The sequence below is a fragment of the Balaenoptera ricei genome, chromosome 10, assembly GCF_028023285.1.
Source record: "Balaenoptera ricei isolate mBalRic1 chromosome 10, mBalRic1.hap2, whole genome shotgun sequence".
Lineage (NCBI taxonomy): Eukaryota > Metazoa > Chordata > Mammalia > Artiodactyla > Balaenopteridae > Balaenoptera > Balaenoptera ricei.
This window is the reverse complement of record NC_082648.1, coordinates 85,460,172-85,477,370: the sequence shown is the minus strand read 5'-3', so window position 1 is coordinate 85,477,370 and position 17,199 is coordinate 85,460,172. Positions and strand designations below refer to the sequence as shown.

Genomic DNA, 17,199 nt, shown 5'->3' with positions numbered 1-17,199 from the left:
TTTTCAGATCCTTGGAGAACAATTACTATTGCCAAGCTAAGTATGAGACTTCTTACTCTTTGTTTAATGCTGCAAAAAGTTTAAATGTACAACTTAAATTATAAGCCCTAATCATTTAAAATAACATATTCATATATAAATTTGACCCCCAAAGTAGTAAAACTCCAGAAAATATTAACTTTAAACCCATGTATTTTCAGATATTGTACATACAATTTTATTTGTTATTTCCTGAGGCATCCTCTGCTTGCTGTATGAATCCATAATATAATGAAGAAGATTCTGTTGATCTGGGGTGAGTTCAGTTTTCTCCTACACTGGCAAAAAAATGAAAGGTGTCAGGGAAGCTGGTTATAAGGCATGTTTCCCATGTGTACTCTCATCTGGAGTAAACCACTAGCAGAAATTGTTGAAAAAAGCCCAAAATATGGCAGAAACTGTGCATGCACTCTGTTATAATGTGTAATTGCTTTCTCTAGTTCCTTGGGCAAGCCACATCACATTTCACTAAATTTGTCCCAAGTGGGTAATTTTCCTATCTATAAAACAGGGATAACAAAATATTCCTTTCATGTATTTCTTGTGAATAAATAATAATCAGGATATAAAGCCTATCAGGCCTTCTACCATAGCAGAGTTGAGTAGTTCTCATAGAGACCATGTGGCCAAGGCCTAAAATATCTGGCCCTTTACAGAAATGTTGCCAACCCCTGAAGTAGTGAGTCATCAATCTGGACAATTCAGACCACAAACACCTCTTTCCCCCTGATTAGCATCTTTTGATGAGTGTGAATAATAGTGTCGACTCATTGTTTCCTTTACCAAAGTGTTATTGATGAAGCACTATGACAAAGTAATACAGCTGACCCTTGAACAACACAGGGTTTGAACTGCGTGGGTCCACTTATACACGGATTTCTTTTACTAAACATGTTCTACTGCACTACAGAATCTGTGGTTGGCTGAATTCACAGGGGCAGAACTGAGGTTACGGGAGGGCCAGACTGTGAAATTATATGTGGATTTTCGACTGCCCGAGGGTGTACATTCTTAACTACCCCACCAAGTTGTTCAAAGGTCAACTGTACTTTTTAAGTAAAATTATTTTTTCTGAAATGAACACAAAATAACATATTTGCAAAACTAAACATGGATGAAATTTTCTTTGTCAGTAGTATAATAAATATTGAGAAGGGTGTGACTTAATCAGTCATGGATTATTGGTTTTTCAACTAATGGCAAATTAAAATTCCTCCAAATGTTCTGTGAATTATCACAATGCGTTTGGCTAAGCATCCAAGATGCTGTTCCTCTATTTTGTCCTGAGTCACTCAAAGGATTTCTTGAGTAATTTGCGACCTCAGGGAGAAGGGCCTTTCTCTATTGACCCACAGATGTGTATTCACCCTGTTTTACCCCTTGATAAGGACTAATCCACAAACCCCTATTGAGTCCACATCCTTTCCAGTCTGAGCCTCCCTTCTCATTGACAGGGAAAAAAATGTCATCGACACTCGTTTTAAACCCCAAACCATTCCCACTGGTTACCTCTGGGAAGCAGGAGGAGAATGGGATCAGGGAGATGGAGAACTTTAACTTATCTTACTTCATCCGTGTTTACATAACTGCTATCCTTTGAATCTTTACATGGAAGCATGTATTACTCTCTTGACTAAAAAGCATTTGATGCACACTTGAAATGAAATTCTGCTTGTGGCTGTGGCCCTGGTGTGAAAGCCCCCCGCCCAAGTCACAACATCCTAGAAGCTCAGTGGCCGCCGGCTATGGTGGACGCGCTGGCCTGTCATTACCCTGCATGACTTAGTTGTCGAGGTCACTTGTCGCAAGTCACGTCCTTCACTGTCTTCATTAATGGTCTGATCCGCGTGCTGCTTCACGTTTTTCCTCAGTCTTTTAGATTTACACTGAATGTCAGTTAACAAGCCTGAAAACATAAACAGAGAATCTTCGCCATCCAAGGAAAGTCCTGTTGGGTGTGTGGTCACGAGGCGGCCGAGGTGTGGTCGGCTCAAAAGGTCTCCTTTGCCATTTAGCACAGAGCTAATTCTAGCCCTACTGACACTTTAAGACTTGGCCTTGAACAAGAAATGCATCTCCTGTGAGCCTCAGTTTCTTCCTTGGTAAAATGAGAATAATATTTACCCCACAGAGTTTTCTGTAGATTAAATTTCATTAGGTCATTTTTTAAAATGAGCTTTCTGCAAAGAATTTGTAACACCAGAGCACTGTACAAATGTAAGGTATTCAATAAAAAAGGTGAATGACACTCACCCTCTTCCTGGCCTAGGGGGTCTTGAAAGCTAGTGTTTCAAAACATAGGATTAATATTGTTTTCCATCGATGTTTACATAACTGTACTATAAGAAGTAGATCCAATTTCACATTAAACACAAAAGTAAACGTGTTGAGTAAAATGATGTCAACATCCTTTAGGGAAAAATTTTAAAGTCCTGTTAATTTTCAGAACTGTATAAATGATTAAGAATATAGTTACAGATGAAAATAACTCCAGGGGACTTTGAAATTTTCTTTTGAATAATCATACAATATCATAAATTTACACTTAAACAGAACTACTACAATAATGAAGAACAATCTCCCATGTTCCTATTTAACTTCCTTATTCTCTCAATGTTAATGAAACGAAGTTCCAAGAGTTTCTTTGTCCAGGGCATTTATTTTATAGTATCATACAAAAGCTCTTATATCTGTTACTAGATAAGTTTGTGTTTTCATAAATAACATTATAGACTCTTGTAGGTGGAGTCATGAAAAATGTCCTCAGGACTTTGTTGGAACAGGTTCATATTTAAGTGATGAGGAACATGAACCACCCAGGATCGAAGTGAGTGTTTCCACTGCAAGATTGGATTCCAGCCACAGCCCCTACCGCAGTCTCTTGTTTCATATACGCTAAGAAGAGATTGTGATCGGGCACTATAAAATTTTCATCCATCCAGAGCTGGATTATTTACACTGACCTATTTTTCCCCCCCTCCTGCACGCGTTATTTCTTTGGGTCCATCCCAGTTGCCTGCAGTTGGGGAACAATAGAACTGGAGTCACCTTCCAAAGGCTTTTATTTCATGTGGCATTCCCTCTCTGAATGTTGTCATCCCCTTGGTGACGTTTGTTTGTCTATTATTTGTGTTTTGAGCAGGAATAGGACATATCTCAGAATCTGAGTGGTCTGTAGAATTTGCAGAATGAAAAATTAATATGTCATGTACTAGCATGCATTCCAAATTTTGATGAAGATTATGGTTTCTCACAAAGCCAGCAGTTAATACAGTGTCTCTTTATCTGATTGAAGGACCGAATTATATTAAAACTCGGAGTAGTTAATTTCCTGTGTAAACCTATACAAATTGGTTCAAAGCCGCACTAAGAGAAAAAGGAGTCTTAAAATGACTAGTTTTAAAACTCTATTTAGACAATTCACAGGCAGTTACACCTTACAGAGCATTCTTAATTTTTCCCACAACTGTGAATTTTTATGCTGATTAAACAATAAATAAGGATATTAAATCCTATTTGGAGGAAACATTTAGACTGTCATTCTTTGTAGCTTATTAAAACATGTTATTTTGACTGTATGTTAACGCCATTTCACTTCACATATAATTCATTGCAACAATGGACACCAAAACACAGCTGTTTCTTTCAGGTGCATAAGAAGCTCTTTAGCTGACAGTTTCGACAGTTTCAGTGGTTCATTACCCTTTCCAAGAACTTAGATGGCTTAGTAAGTCTCTTTCTTTAATATGTGACGTACAATTCTAATCATGTGAGTTACCTGACATCTGCCTCCTTAAGAGATTTTTAGTGGAATTTAATTGCTTGTTGCGAATACCTGTATACATACATTCAGCCAACATTCCCATCTCTTTGCATTTCCTTAGTCGACACTCTTGGCACTTCCTTCGCATGTACATGTCCATCACACAGTTGCCCCCGTTTTTACACTTGTACACGGCATTTTTGGTAATGCTTCTCCTGAAGAAACCTGGGGAAGAAACACAGAAAGAAGTAAGAGGCTCCTAACAACACACTTGGATTGAGAGATGCCAGAGCATTTTTCTCATGAGCCCCTGCGGGGCACCCAGGCCATCCTTGATCATATAGGCGACAAATGTACTTTTGGCTGTGCTGCACGGTCCAGATGGCTGCTGTTGTTAATGATTTATTTCTCAAAAATAAAGACACATTTGAATTATAGCCTCTCTTTGGAAAAATCTTGGTTTGTTTTAAAAGATAGATTACTTTCATTAGTGTATCTTTACTGGGAGACCATTATGTACTAATGAGCTCTAGGTGCTGGTGGTACAGGGGTGAATAAGGTATCACTGCCCTCTTACGGTTTACAGGTTGGTTGAGAACAAAGAGAGGCAAACAACCAAACTAGTGAAATTCCGTGTTCCTGGGCTGTGCTGAGGCAGAGAGGCGGACTGAATGATCAGTTCTGGATGCAGAGGTCAGACTCGGAAGTGAGTATTGAGGTTTCAATTCAGTACTTAATATACGCAGCTTGGTATAATAATAAACATGCCAACCGTGCTTTAAAATAAACATCTCCCCGGAGAGGATGCAGCCACAGCTACAGCTGCTACAGTTCAGCTTCCTGGAGGTGGGGAGGGGACTGACTGGCCTCCTTTCTGCTTCTCCTCTTCCTCCTCCACCCATAGACCTGGATGACAATGGTTCCTGACACTTCCGGAGTCGAGGTGGAGTGGTGAATAAGGAGAGGGCTGGGGGAGGCAGGGGAAGAAGTGACAGGAAAGATCTTACTTGCCTGGTGTTGTTAGGAGCTGGTTTGTATCTAGCAAGCTTCGGAAACTGACTCTTTCTCCCTTGGTTTGGGTTCTTTTGAGAACTCCTCCCATCACTGGGATACTTTCCTCTGCAGTTCCTTGTTGAGGGCAAATATGTCTCTCTTCTAGCCCCTGGCTTGCATCTCCTTCTTCAGCATCTAGGAATTTGGCAATTCACCTGCGTCCTCTTTCTTCTGAGGTCCCTCCACTCCACGGACTCAACCCCATGCCAGTTCTCTCTGCTCCAACAAACTCAGAGAAAATTGCTCCCACCTACCTATGAGCAGTCAGCCACCCACCCTCTTGCCCTTTCAACTTCTCAGGTGAAAGTCAGACGCCCATCTTCAGTGTCCCTCAGCTGCAGGGAATACATGTCAATCTCCTTGAGTGATCCTGTTGAAGACCCTTCCATTGGGCCTGAGGCAGCAGGGCCTCCTTAGTGTACAGATTTTATCTGGGGAAGGGGGACACCTTTTTCTAATTCTCACAAAAGTCCCATACTTTCCAGCGGTGGCCCCCAGGGGCAGAGAGCCACACCCCACCCACCCCTTTGCAATGGGAATGTGGGATTCCTAGCACACTAATCACATGTTCCAAAATCTTTAAAGATCACTCTCTAATTTCCACCTCCTGCTCACTTCATACCCTCAAAGTAAGCGAGGTATTTAACTAGTTCTTAACTACCCACTGCAAGATGGACTCACTTTGGAATGTAGCATCTATTGTCTTCATGCCTTTGCCAAAATTGAGACAGCAGTGTCCTTCCTATTTTAACAGCCTGTTGGAATAACAGCTGACATTTACTAAGCACCCACTCTCTGTTGTTCTAACCACTTCACCTGCATTTAGTTATTTAATCTCCATATCAGTTTTATGATGAAGATAATATTATGTGTCCCCATGTTACAGATGAAGAAAAAAGTACAGAGAGGTTAAGTATTTTGGCCATGATCACATGGTTAATAATTGGACTAAAAAGATTCCAATCCAGGCAGTCATGCACCAAAGCCCATGCTCTTAACCACTATGCTATAATTGCCCCCCTTGCATCACAAGAGAGTAGAATAACTTAATATTAAATATCTACTACCGGAAAGCTGCATCAGAGAATGCAAGGGAGATACCAAGATGAAGCAAACATTCCTTGTCCCTCAGAGCTTCCAACTTAGGGGGAAGACAAAGAAGTAAAATCACAGCACAATAAAAATGTAGAGTGATAGGATAGCTAATTAAGTAATAAATTATTGGAATGTAGATGAAAAAGTGATCATTTCATGGCCACACTAAATGCTTGTGAATGATGTGCCACATTAAAGGGAGACAGCAATTCCATCATAGACTTGGTGATTTGCACATTTGTTATGACAATTTTCCAAGCAGAAGGCAATAAAAATTGTCCTAGTAAAATAAGTATAATATGACAATTTCCCATCAGCTAAAAGTCTAGTGTCTGAGGAAAAGGCATTATATGGGCTGGGAATGGCCCTGATTAATTCCAAGTAGGGGCAATCACAGAAGAACTCATGAAGGAAGTAGAATTTGAGCTGGACCTCAGAGAATAAGTAGGATTTTGAAACATGGACTTTGAGGGAGGAAGGACAGTCTGGGATATGAGCAAATGCACGGAGTTATGGAAATTCCAAGGAAGGGTAGATAATCCATCTTGATGGGAGGGTAGAGTGTGGGGAGAATTAGTGGGAGCTGGATGAGGGCATGTAGTGGGACAGAATATGGTTAAATGCCCTTGAACTCGAAGCAAAGAAGTTGAATCTTTATATCAAGTAGAGAGAGAGAGAGAGAGAAGCCTTTAGAGGGTTTTGGCAGGGGAGGGTCTAACCTAACCTGCATGTTGGGAAGACTCCTTGGGGCAAGGTCAAGAAAGGTGGGACAGGGAGACTGGAGACTGGAGGCAAGAGGCTGTTATGGCCAGAGGGTGACTGATGCCTGACCTATATGGGGTGGTGCGGGGGGGGGTGGGGGGGTGGGGTGGGGGGTGGGAGGAAACAGAGGAACATTCAGGACTTTATAACTAACTCAATATGAAAACAGGCTGAAGAAAAAGTTAGAGATGTCAAGGTTAAAAAAGTCATAGACTTGCTTTTGAATTTGTGAGCTGGTATAACTTTCAGTAGGAAAGGTATTACCATTTTCCTAAATGTCAAATCCAACCACATAAAGTCTAAAAAAAGACTGTGCTTCAGATCAGTGTTGATATTGGGAGTGCAAACACCACATCATGCAATTCAAAAGAAACTACAGACAAAAAAAGAAAGAAAGACAAGAAAAGAAAAAAAGAAAAAAGAACTTTTTTCCTGATACCAAATGATTGATCTCAATGACCACTTTAGCTTACCTGAGTCAATCTTCCCACTAATTTTCAGCCCCTCCCAGGAACAATTCCCTTTAAAACCATGATAGATCTTGATAGCTCAATAATGAACTGAAATAAAATTCCTTATTCCACGATGAGTCAAAGGAACAGTGCTAGGACAATTCTGCAGGTTTTTTTGCTCTGGTATTAACTGAGAAAGGAATCGTTATCATCTCAATAGCTGAATTAATTAGCTTTCACTCTGAGGTGGCAACACAATATTATCATTCTATCATTTAAATAAGGCTACATATACTGTATTTATACTTATGCAAATCAATCCATACACATAACTCTGCCTCTATCTTGTGCATATTCAACAAAGCCCATATCAGAAAAGTCATTTGAAAATGAATGGAAAGGAAATTCACTGAGGAACAGAGGCTCCCTGGTAATCGAAGATGAATAGACAGGGCTGGCATTGCCCTTGGGGGAGTGTGTAGCGCTAGGGGGCTTCCTGGGGTGGCACGAGAATAAGCTATAGGATGGTAAAATGGATCCCTCAGTTATGCAGAATATTGGACGTCCTGCTTTTCTGCTTCTTTATACAGATAGAACCCATACCATACCCTACTCCCAACTCATATATACATACGTGCCCACACAGACACACATGCACATACTGGACTCCAGGGACTGACAGTAGGCCACACATTACTTTGAAATCAATAAAATGTTGGTTGATGTTTAAACCTCTAAGGGTCTCCTGACTTTTTAAACAGCAACAAACACATAGGACTGAGGAATTAGTTATCTTAACATCCAATACGGCCTAAAGAAAGTCTGCCTTTAGTTCTGCCTCAGCAGACCATAGAATAAAAAGGACTCCACCGTCCACTTTTACAGGACTTATTTTGTAGCAGGCACTTTTAAACACTTTGCATATGGCGTTTCACTTAACACTAATAACAATCCTATGAGGTAGACGTATTTTTATCTCTCTTATAGATAAGGAGACTGAGTTACACAGAAATTAAGTAATTTGCTCAAGGTCCTACAGATAGTAAATGGTAGAGCTCAGATTTGAACGCTGATAGGCTCAGTTCCATACTCTATGCTCTTAACCACTATATTATGCTGTCCTTCTAGTAAGGAGATTACATTCCTAAAAATTGTCTTTTGACGTTAATCTCCCCAAATCCCATTTTGCATGTGAAGTGCTCCGCAGTTTCATCCCTATCTCCAAAACTTCTTCCTTCGGAAACATCCTATTCTCCCTCCCCACTCCAGATGTCTGCTCCACCTCTGTCTCACTGGTAGAAAACTGCAAAGTAGCACAAACTAGAGAGAACAGCTGCCAATACTAAACCAGGTAAGCTCCATCACACAATTTCTTAGACTTTAGGATCTCAATTCCTCTCTTTGAGTTGCTTGCTGAAATTTTTAGAACTCAGTAATAGACTCCTGATCACCTGGCAGGAGCTGTTTTAGATCATTGTTTTTGAAAAAGCAAACTCTCAAACTTTTGAGATACAGTTGATAAAAATTATTCTTGACTATTTAGTTCTTGTTAATGTTGCTTTTAAGGTTTTTTCCCCCTTTATCTGTTAGGGAGCCACAAAAAAATGTCTACCTGATTTTCCAACACTTACTTTTATCACTATAATTTCTAATTTTTTTTTTCTTAAATAAGTTTAAAAAGAACTGACTTTGAATTATTTTTGGAAGTTGCCTAATGTCACTCCAAAGTAGGCAAATCAACAAACAACTTAATAGTCAAAGGGCATTCATCAAACTTCTATACTCCCTCCGGAAAAAAAAAAAAAAAGTGTGAAATAAAAGTTCATTAAAATAACATAGTCTATAAAAATGTTTGAATACTACTCTGTCAGTGTATCAAAAATGTTGATGAATCTCAGAGAGACAGAAACCAGAGTAAATTTATGAAGAAACATGGCCCAAGACAGGTGCAGAAGAATGCAGGAGTAGGAGCAATGGGGAAGTTCCAAGTTCAGATACAAGGAGATGCAGGTGGCCCTGAAGCACTGATAGGGAGCATCCTGTTAAGCCAGGAGTTGGCTAACCACAGCCCAAGGACAAATTTGGCTCCCTGCATATTTCTGTATGGCCCACAACCTGAGAATGGGTTTTACATATTTTAATGTGTTCAAAAAATCAAAAGAAGAATATTTGTGATATGTAAAAATTACATGACATTTAAATGTCAGCATCCATAAATAAAGTTTTATTGGAACAAAACCAAGATCTTCATTTACATATCTGCTTTTGCACTACAATGGCAGAGTCAAAGAGCTGAGACAGAGACATTAATACTTGCAAAGCCTGAAATATTGACTCTCTGGTCCTTTACAGAAAAAGTTTGCCAACCCCTGTGCTAAGCCAAGGATAGCAGTAGTATTTGCATGCAGTCTCAAGCAATGAATATGAGCCAGTGAGGGAGGGAAATGCCCAGGAGGAACAGGGAGTCCCCAAGCCCAGAAGACATGGACCAGAACATTCTGTCTAACAGCACATCTTGTCCTCCCTCCTGATGGGTAAAAGCAGGCTGCAGAAACACAAAGAGCATCCTTAGAGAGGTGGGCAAGGAATCTCCTTGTCTACTCAATGAGATTACTCTTTCTAGACTCATTTGGGAATTGCCTTTGCGGGCATGTGCCCTGGAGGCAGCTCTGAGTCTGTTTCTCCTTTTGCCTTAACCTATTAACAGAAAGTACAGGATCAAGGTGTAAGACATTGCCAGGTACCATGTGGATAAGTTGATTGGCACAAGCTACAGGTTAATGGTTTTTAAAATCTTACTTACAAAGATAAAAAATTATTTATCAGCTCAACCACATAACTGAACTGGGAAAGAAAACAAATCTACCTCATTTTAGCAACATAAATAAACATAATCACTTTTAACAATTTTTAAAAGGTCAGATTATTTGGCCTAATGATTTTGAATAACCCAAAAATAAATCACCTCCCACTCAAGCTCAGAATTAAAGGCATTGTAGTTAGCTGTAATTAATCATAATGATGATGATAATAATAAAGAAGACAGAACCCCTCTCATCCTCTATGTCAGCTCAGGTATCACCACTTTATCTATAGCATACCCTTCATGTGCTCTAGCCATGTTTTTTCCATTCTGTTTTACATTCTTCACATCACTTATCTGTATCTGAAATTATCTTATAACTTATTGAAGAGCTCATTCTTTTCTATGGATCAAAATCCAATAGATATAAAAGAATATAGAGTAAAATATCTCCATCCCACATTTGTCCGCAGGACACCCAGTTGTCCTTCCCACTGACAACCAATCTTATTTGCTTTTTAATTTTAAAATTATCTCCTTTAATTCTTTTTTTTGCTGTTACTTTTTATTGGACTATAGCTGCTTTACAATGTTGTGTTAGTTTCTGCTGTACAGCAAAGTGAATCAGCTATACATATATCCCCTCTTTTTTGGATTTCCTTCCCATTTAGGTCACCATAGGGCATTGAGTAGAGTTCCCTGTGCTATACAGTAGGTTCCCATTAGTTATCTATTTTATACATAGTAGTGTATATATGTCAATCCCAATCTCCCAGTTCATCCCACCCCCACTTCCCCCCTTGGTATCCATACGTTTGTTCTCTACATCTGTGTCTCTATTTCTGCTTTGAAAATAAGTTCATCTGAATCATTTCTCTAGATTGCACATATAAGCGATATTATACGATATTTGTTTTTCTCTTTCTGACTTACTTCACTCTGTATGACAGTCTCTAGGTCAACTGATATCTCTGAAAATGGCACAATTTTGTTCCTTTTAATGACTGAGTAATATTCCGTTGTATATATGTACCACATCTATCTCCTTTAATTCTTTTGATTCTGTTGAATTTGATTAAACCCAACTCTTCACCTATTCCATGCCTACACTTGAGTAGCCTCAATGTGCTAGGAAGAAACACACAACCATACTAATAGTTTTATGTGTTCCTGAGAGCAAATCTGGGGTGGGGTTTCCATACTGCAGGCAATCCTGTCATGTCCCTAGTCAGCACCCGCTCCTGTCCTAGACTTTGTTACAACTTTTCCGTTTCAACCTCTCAACACCACTTCACCTCTGACTCTCAGCTAACAACTGAGTTTTTATTTGACTGAGAAAATCGAACATATCAAAAGAGAATTCCCATGTGCACCACCATGAAATCCATCAGTCTATCTGTATCTGCACCACATAATCTGCTTTCCTTCCTTTTACTAAAGATGGACTGGTCCCCTTCTAAACAAACTTCACCTTAAAATAAAACTCTCCCTTGACCCCCACCCTTCCATCCATTGCCCTGCTTCTCTGCTCCTCTTTATGATAAGACTTCTTGAAAGAGTAGTTCATATTGGCTGTCTCTACTTGATCTCCTCCCTTTTCTCTTAAACCCATGCTGATCAGGCTTTACCCCCACCATGCCACTGAAAAGGATCCTCCACTTTGCTTCAATTCTCAGTGCTCCCCTTCATTGAACCACCATCAGTGTTTGACACGGTTATGTGCTTCTTCCCTCTTGAGTCAATTTCTTTCACTGGCCTCCACGAGTCTACTCTCTTGGTTCTCCTTCTTCCTCACTGGTCCCTCTTTCTCATTCTCCTTTTTAGGTCATCTTGATCTTCCCAACCTCTAAATATTCCAGCACTCCATGGCTAAGTCCTCAGTCCTCTAACTAAATTGAATCCTTATGTGATCTCATCCACCCCTTTGGCTTTAAATGCAGCTTAAACACATTGATGTACTGAGACCTCTCAAATTTATATCTCTAGCCCAGGTCTCTTTAATGAACCCTAGATGCGCAAACCTAACCACCTACTCATCTTCTCCGCTTGGATATCTCACAGGCACCTTAACCTTAACCTGTCCAGAATGGATCTTCTGCTTTTACATACCCAATCCTGCTCCTCCCCAGTTTTCCCCTTTCAGTAGATCTCACACCCATCTCCCTGTTGCTAGGACCAAAATTCTTCGAGTCATTTTTGTCTCTTCTCTTTCTCTCCCACTCTACCTCCAAACCATCAGCAAGTCACATTTTATTTTCTTCTGTCAAACTTTGTTTTATTCACTGTTATACCCTTAGGCCAAGAGTGGTGTCTGTACCTACCAGGCACCCAATAAATAGTTGTTGAATGAATGAAGGGAGAGAGTCTACACACTATTAATAGTTATCTCATTAGTTTAAGTAGGTTAAAAATTAAATGTTCAATAATAACACATGATTGTATGGTGTTCCTCTGAGGTGAACAGTTTTATAAACTTCAAATAGATCACCAATCACAACATACCTTTGGCTGGGACGAAGTGAGAGAGTGGCATGGACATATATACACTACCAAATGTAAAATCGATAGCTAGTGGGAAGCAGCCGCATAGCACAGGGAGATCAGCTCGGTGCTTTGTGGCCACCTAGAGGGGTGGGATAAGGAGGAGATATGGGGATATATGCATATGTATAGCTGATTCACTTTGTTATAAAGCAGAAATGAACGCACCATTATAAAGCAATTATATTCCAATAAAGATGTTAAAAACAAACAAACAAACAAAAACATACCTCTGCTTCTTAGCCTCTCCCTGCATCTTTCAAATGAGGTTCTCAAAGTATATCTTTTAAATCTCATATGTACCACAATTAGAAATGAAGATATCTAGATGCCTTGTTTTTCTCTCTGATTAACTATATGATTTGAGGTATCCAATATTTAATGGTTTGTATTTTGCAAATAAAAATCCAGAACCTACATTCTCCTTTACACTTACCTGACATTTTATAATAAAAAAAATATTATATTAGTTGACAATGTGTATCCTATATTTCCCAGAATGGTTATAGACACAGTTCATCTAAGCTTGAGCAAAATTAAAAGTCAGTATAATACGGGGGCTTCCCTGGTGGCGCAGTGGTTGAGAGTCTGCCTGCCAATGCAGGGGACACGGGTTCGAGCCCTGGTCAGGGAAGATCCCACATGCCGCGGAGCAACTAGGCCTGTGAACCACAACTACTAAGCCTGCGCGTCTGGAGCTTGTGCTCCGCAACAAAGAGAGGCCACGACACTGAGAGGCCCGCGCACCGCGATGAAGAGTGGCCCCCGCTCGCCGCAACTAGAGAAAGCCCTCGCACAGAAACCAAGACAGCCAAAAGTAAAATAATTAATTAAAAATAAAAAAGAAAATAAAAAGTCAGTATAATAGACTGACTTTATTTCATATTTGAGGTTTAAAATTTTTTCCATATTTACTCATATTTTGTTAAAATGTGTGATAATGAACAAACAAGATCTTGTCTGTAAATGTATAAATTTCTATATTTGATGCTGTTCTTTATTTTTAAAAATATGACAGATGCTTCTCATTTCTATGTGTGGAAGGGACTGATAACCTTAGTTATTAGATGATGTTTTATTTTGTACACGGTGAATGTTGTTCACTAATTTATACTTATGACTGCTTTTGGAAAGTATGTTGGTGGAAAACACCAGGAGACCACTCTGTCAAACAACCAATGGGTTTGGATTTGCCATCATCTAGGCTTTGTTTGTTTTTTCTGTGTTAGTGTTTTCGCCAACAGAACTGACTTTTAAAACACTGACTTTCCTTGTATGTACTTTAGTGCTGGCTGTCTTTGGAAAGCCACTGACAGCAGGATGAAGGGCAGGATGGTACAGAGGAAAAAGTGTAGTTCAAGAGTCCTGCAGATTTGAGTAACAGTTCTACTCCATTCTTTCATAGCTGTGAGATCTGGGCAAATTTCTGAGTGTTGGTATTTTTATTTGGATAAAGGAGATGATAATACTATCTCAAGGAGCCACTATAAGGATAAATGAAATAAAGAGTCTCCAGTGGAAACTGTCCAGCCCATAACCAAGAATCACTATCTTCCCCAGTTTGTCTGAGTCCATAAATGTGTATTTTTTCAACAATTTTAGGAATTTTAATGTGAAGGATGATTTATCAAGTGATTCATGTGTGATTTATACTTGGTCCTATTGTTTTGGGGTCTGGGGGTGTTGTTTTGTTGTCTTTTGCTTTTCTATCCCATCCCAAGAGGGTAGCCATCTCTTTATGCTCACTTGCTAAGACAAAAGCTGAAGTTATTTACCTCTAGATAAAGATAACTCTTGGATAGGGCTTTTGTTTTCAACCCCTCATTGAAAGGGTTATACTGCATCATCTCAAAGATGATGGAGGTGGAGGTCAATGCTTTTAGAGTTGGGGGAGCAGAGTCAGCTTAGCTGTAAAGAGATTTGGGGAACTTCACCAGAGCCTGAGAATGGGATGAGTCTCACAGGTTCCCTGAGTATTGGACCAACACCCATAAAGAGCCTCTAGAGAGGTGACAAATCTCTAATGGGATAGCTCTGAGATGAGGACAGGAAGATACTAATAACCATGACCTTGGAAACCCTGAGATAAAATACCCATGTCAAAAGGTGGCTGAGTTGTCCACTCTCAAGGGATCAATTCAAAGGTGAACAAGGAGCATATCAACTAATACTAACATATTCCACCCTGTGTAAGACCCCTGAGATTTGTGCATGTTCCTGGGGAAAAGAGCATCCCCAAATATATCCTTAGTGGAATTTCTCATCAGCCAGGGGGATTATGAGCCTGGGAAAGATTAAATTTGATTACAGAAATACAGAAATATGATATGTCTTACACTTAGTCCTACCTGTTTCAGTAACAAAGCATTTCTGAAATGTTACACATAAAGTACATCTAAAATACGGAGGTGGCTATCAAAGGAAAAAAGTAGAAATGAACTAAATGAAAATGAAAATACAACTCATCAAAATTTGTGGGGTATAGCAAAAGCAGTGCTCAGAGGAAAAATTCATAGCATTAACTGAATACATTAGAAAAGAAATACATAAAATCCAATGATCTAAACCTCCACCTTAGGAAACTAGAAAAGAGAGCAAATTAAATCCAAAGTAAGCTGAAGAGGAGAAATAATAAAAGTTAGAGCAGGATCAGTGAAATTGAAAATAGGAATACAACAGAGAAAATCAATAAAACCAAAGCTGGCTCTCCAAAAAGATCAATAAAATTGAAAAATATCTAGCAAGGCTAACCAAGAAAAAGAGAGAAGACACAAATTACTAGTATCAGAAATAAAAGAGAGCCATTACTACTAATTCCATGGATATGAAAAGCATAATAAAGGAATATTATTTTAAAAATTGTATGCCTTCTCTATATCTTTAATTCTGTGTTTGTAAGGAGGGGAGATGTTTCTGTGGAAATAAAACCTATCCAAATGATCAAAAAACAAAATGCAAAACACAAAAACACAAAACCACTAGTGGTTATCAGTGGTTGCCTCTGGGGAACAGGACTTGGGGCAGAAATGGTTGGGCAGGGGCTTTTCTACCGTTTGACTTTTGAGTGACGTGTACTCATTGCTTTGACAAAATGTTTAAGTGACGAAGTTGTCTAAAGGAGTTGAAAGCAAAAATCCGTGGACACCCTCACCCCCACTGGGTATCCTTGGGAGATTGAGGGGAAGGGTAACATCTGCAGGGGTTGGGCTTTTCAGGCCTTTAACAGCTGTTTAAACTCCCGGGTAGGCAAACTCCCAGGAGCTGGAGGCTTATACTGACTAGTGGCCTCTAGTCACTACTTTCCTATTTATATATTGCTTATATATTTAGTTTAAACATTTTTTCTTACTTGAATCTAATTTCTATTATCTTCAGTTTGTCTTACATCATTGCTCTATATTTATTTGAAATATCAACTTTTATTCATTGGAAATCACCCTTCTATCATTTCCTTTTTCTGTACATTCTTTTAGATATCATTTTATTGCTTTTGTATTTTTAATCTTTTTTGTTTGCTTGTTTTACTGGTTTCTCTTTTTGTCTATTTTAGCTCAATTATGTAAACTGTTTTCCTACTTTGCTTTAAAATGGTGAGAGTGAGAGCAGGAATTTTGTTTTGTTCACCACTGTATCATGCAGGCTTAGAATAGCACCTGGCATATAGTTGGTACTTAATAATATTTACTGAAAAAAATCGAATTAATTAATTCAAACTCCCAGCAGCTGGAGGCTTAATTAGTTAACTAATAGGAAGAGAGAGAGTTTTGAAAATAGTGCATGATCCAAATTAGGGGGGCTGGATGAAGAGAAGAATAACAATGATAAAATAATAGGAATTCGTCAACAAAACAACAATAGCAAATGCTTTATGAGCACTCAAGGTGTGCCAGGTACAGAGCTGGAAGTTTTAAAAACAATGTCTCTATTTGCAAACGAATCAACGGACAAAGGATTAATCTCCAAAATATATAAACAGCTCATGCAGCTCAATACTAAAGAAACAAACAACCCAATCCAAAAATGGGCAGAAGACCTAAATAGACATTTCTCCAAAGAAGACATACAGATGGCCAAGAAGCACATGAAAAGCTGCTCAACATCACTAATTATTAGAGAAATGCAAATCAAAACTACAATGAGGTATCACCTCACACCAGTTAGAATGGGCGTCATCAGAAAATGTACAGACAAGAAATGCTGGAGAGGGTGTGGAGAAAAGGGAACCCTCTTGCACTGTTGGTGGGAATGTAAATTGATACAGCCACTATGGAGAAGAGTATGGAGGTTCCTTAAAAAACTAAAAATAGAATTACCATATGATCCAGCAATCCCACTACTGGGCATATACCCAGAGAAAACCATAATTCAAAAAGACACATGCACCCCAATGTTCATTGCAGCACTATTTACAATAGCCAGGTCATGGAAGCAACCTAAATGCCCATCGACAGATGAATGGATAAAGAAGAGGTGGTATATATATACAATGGAATATTACTCAGCCATAAAAAGGAACGAAATCGAGTCATTTGTTGAGACGTGGATGGATCTAGAGACTGTCATACAGAGTGAAGTAAGTCAGAAAGAGAAAAACAAATATCGTATATTAACGCATGTATGTGGAACCTAGAAAAATGGTACAGATGAACCGGTTTGCAGGGCAGAAGTTGAGACACAGATGTAGAGAACAA

The 17,199-nt window shown here is 39.1% G+C and overlaps 1 protein-coding gene across 5 annotated transcripts in view; it reads right to left on the bottom strand.

The window, feature by feature from the left end:
- NR1H4 (nuclear receptor subfamily 1 group H member 4) overlaps positions 1-17,199 on the bottom strand; it is a 52,846-nt gene that overhangs the window by 15,090 nt on the left and 20,557 nt on the right. For 2 of the 5 annotated variants that reach the window (XM_059934760.1, XM_059934758.1), the window contains exons 3-5: positions 3,875-4,027; positions 1,812-1,945; positions 214-312 (exon numbers count right to left, since the gene is read on the bottom strand). In XM_059934760.1, coding sequence (XP_059790743.1) covers positions 214-312; positions 1,812-1,945; positions 3,875-4,027 — 386 coding nt within the window. The remainder of the gene's footprint in view (positions 1-213; positions 313-1,811; positions 1,946-3,874; positions 4,028-17,199) is intronic. The other 3 variants (XM_059934759.1, XM_059934757.1, XM_059934761.1) reach the window with 2 other exon arrangements.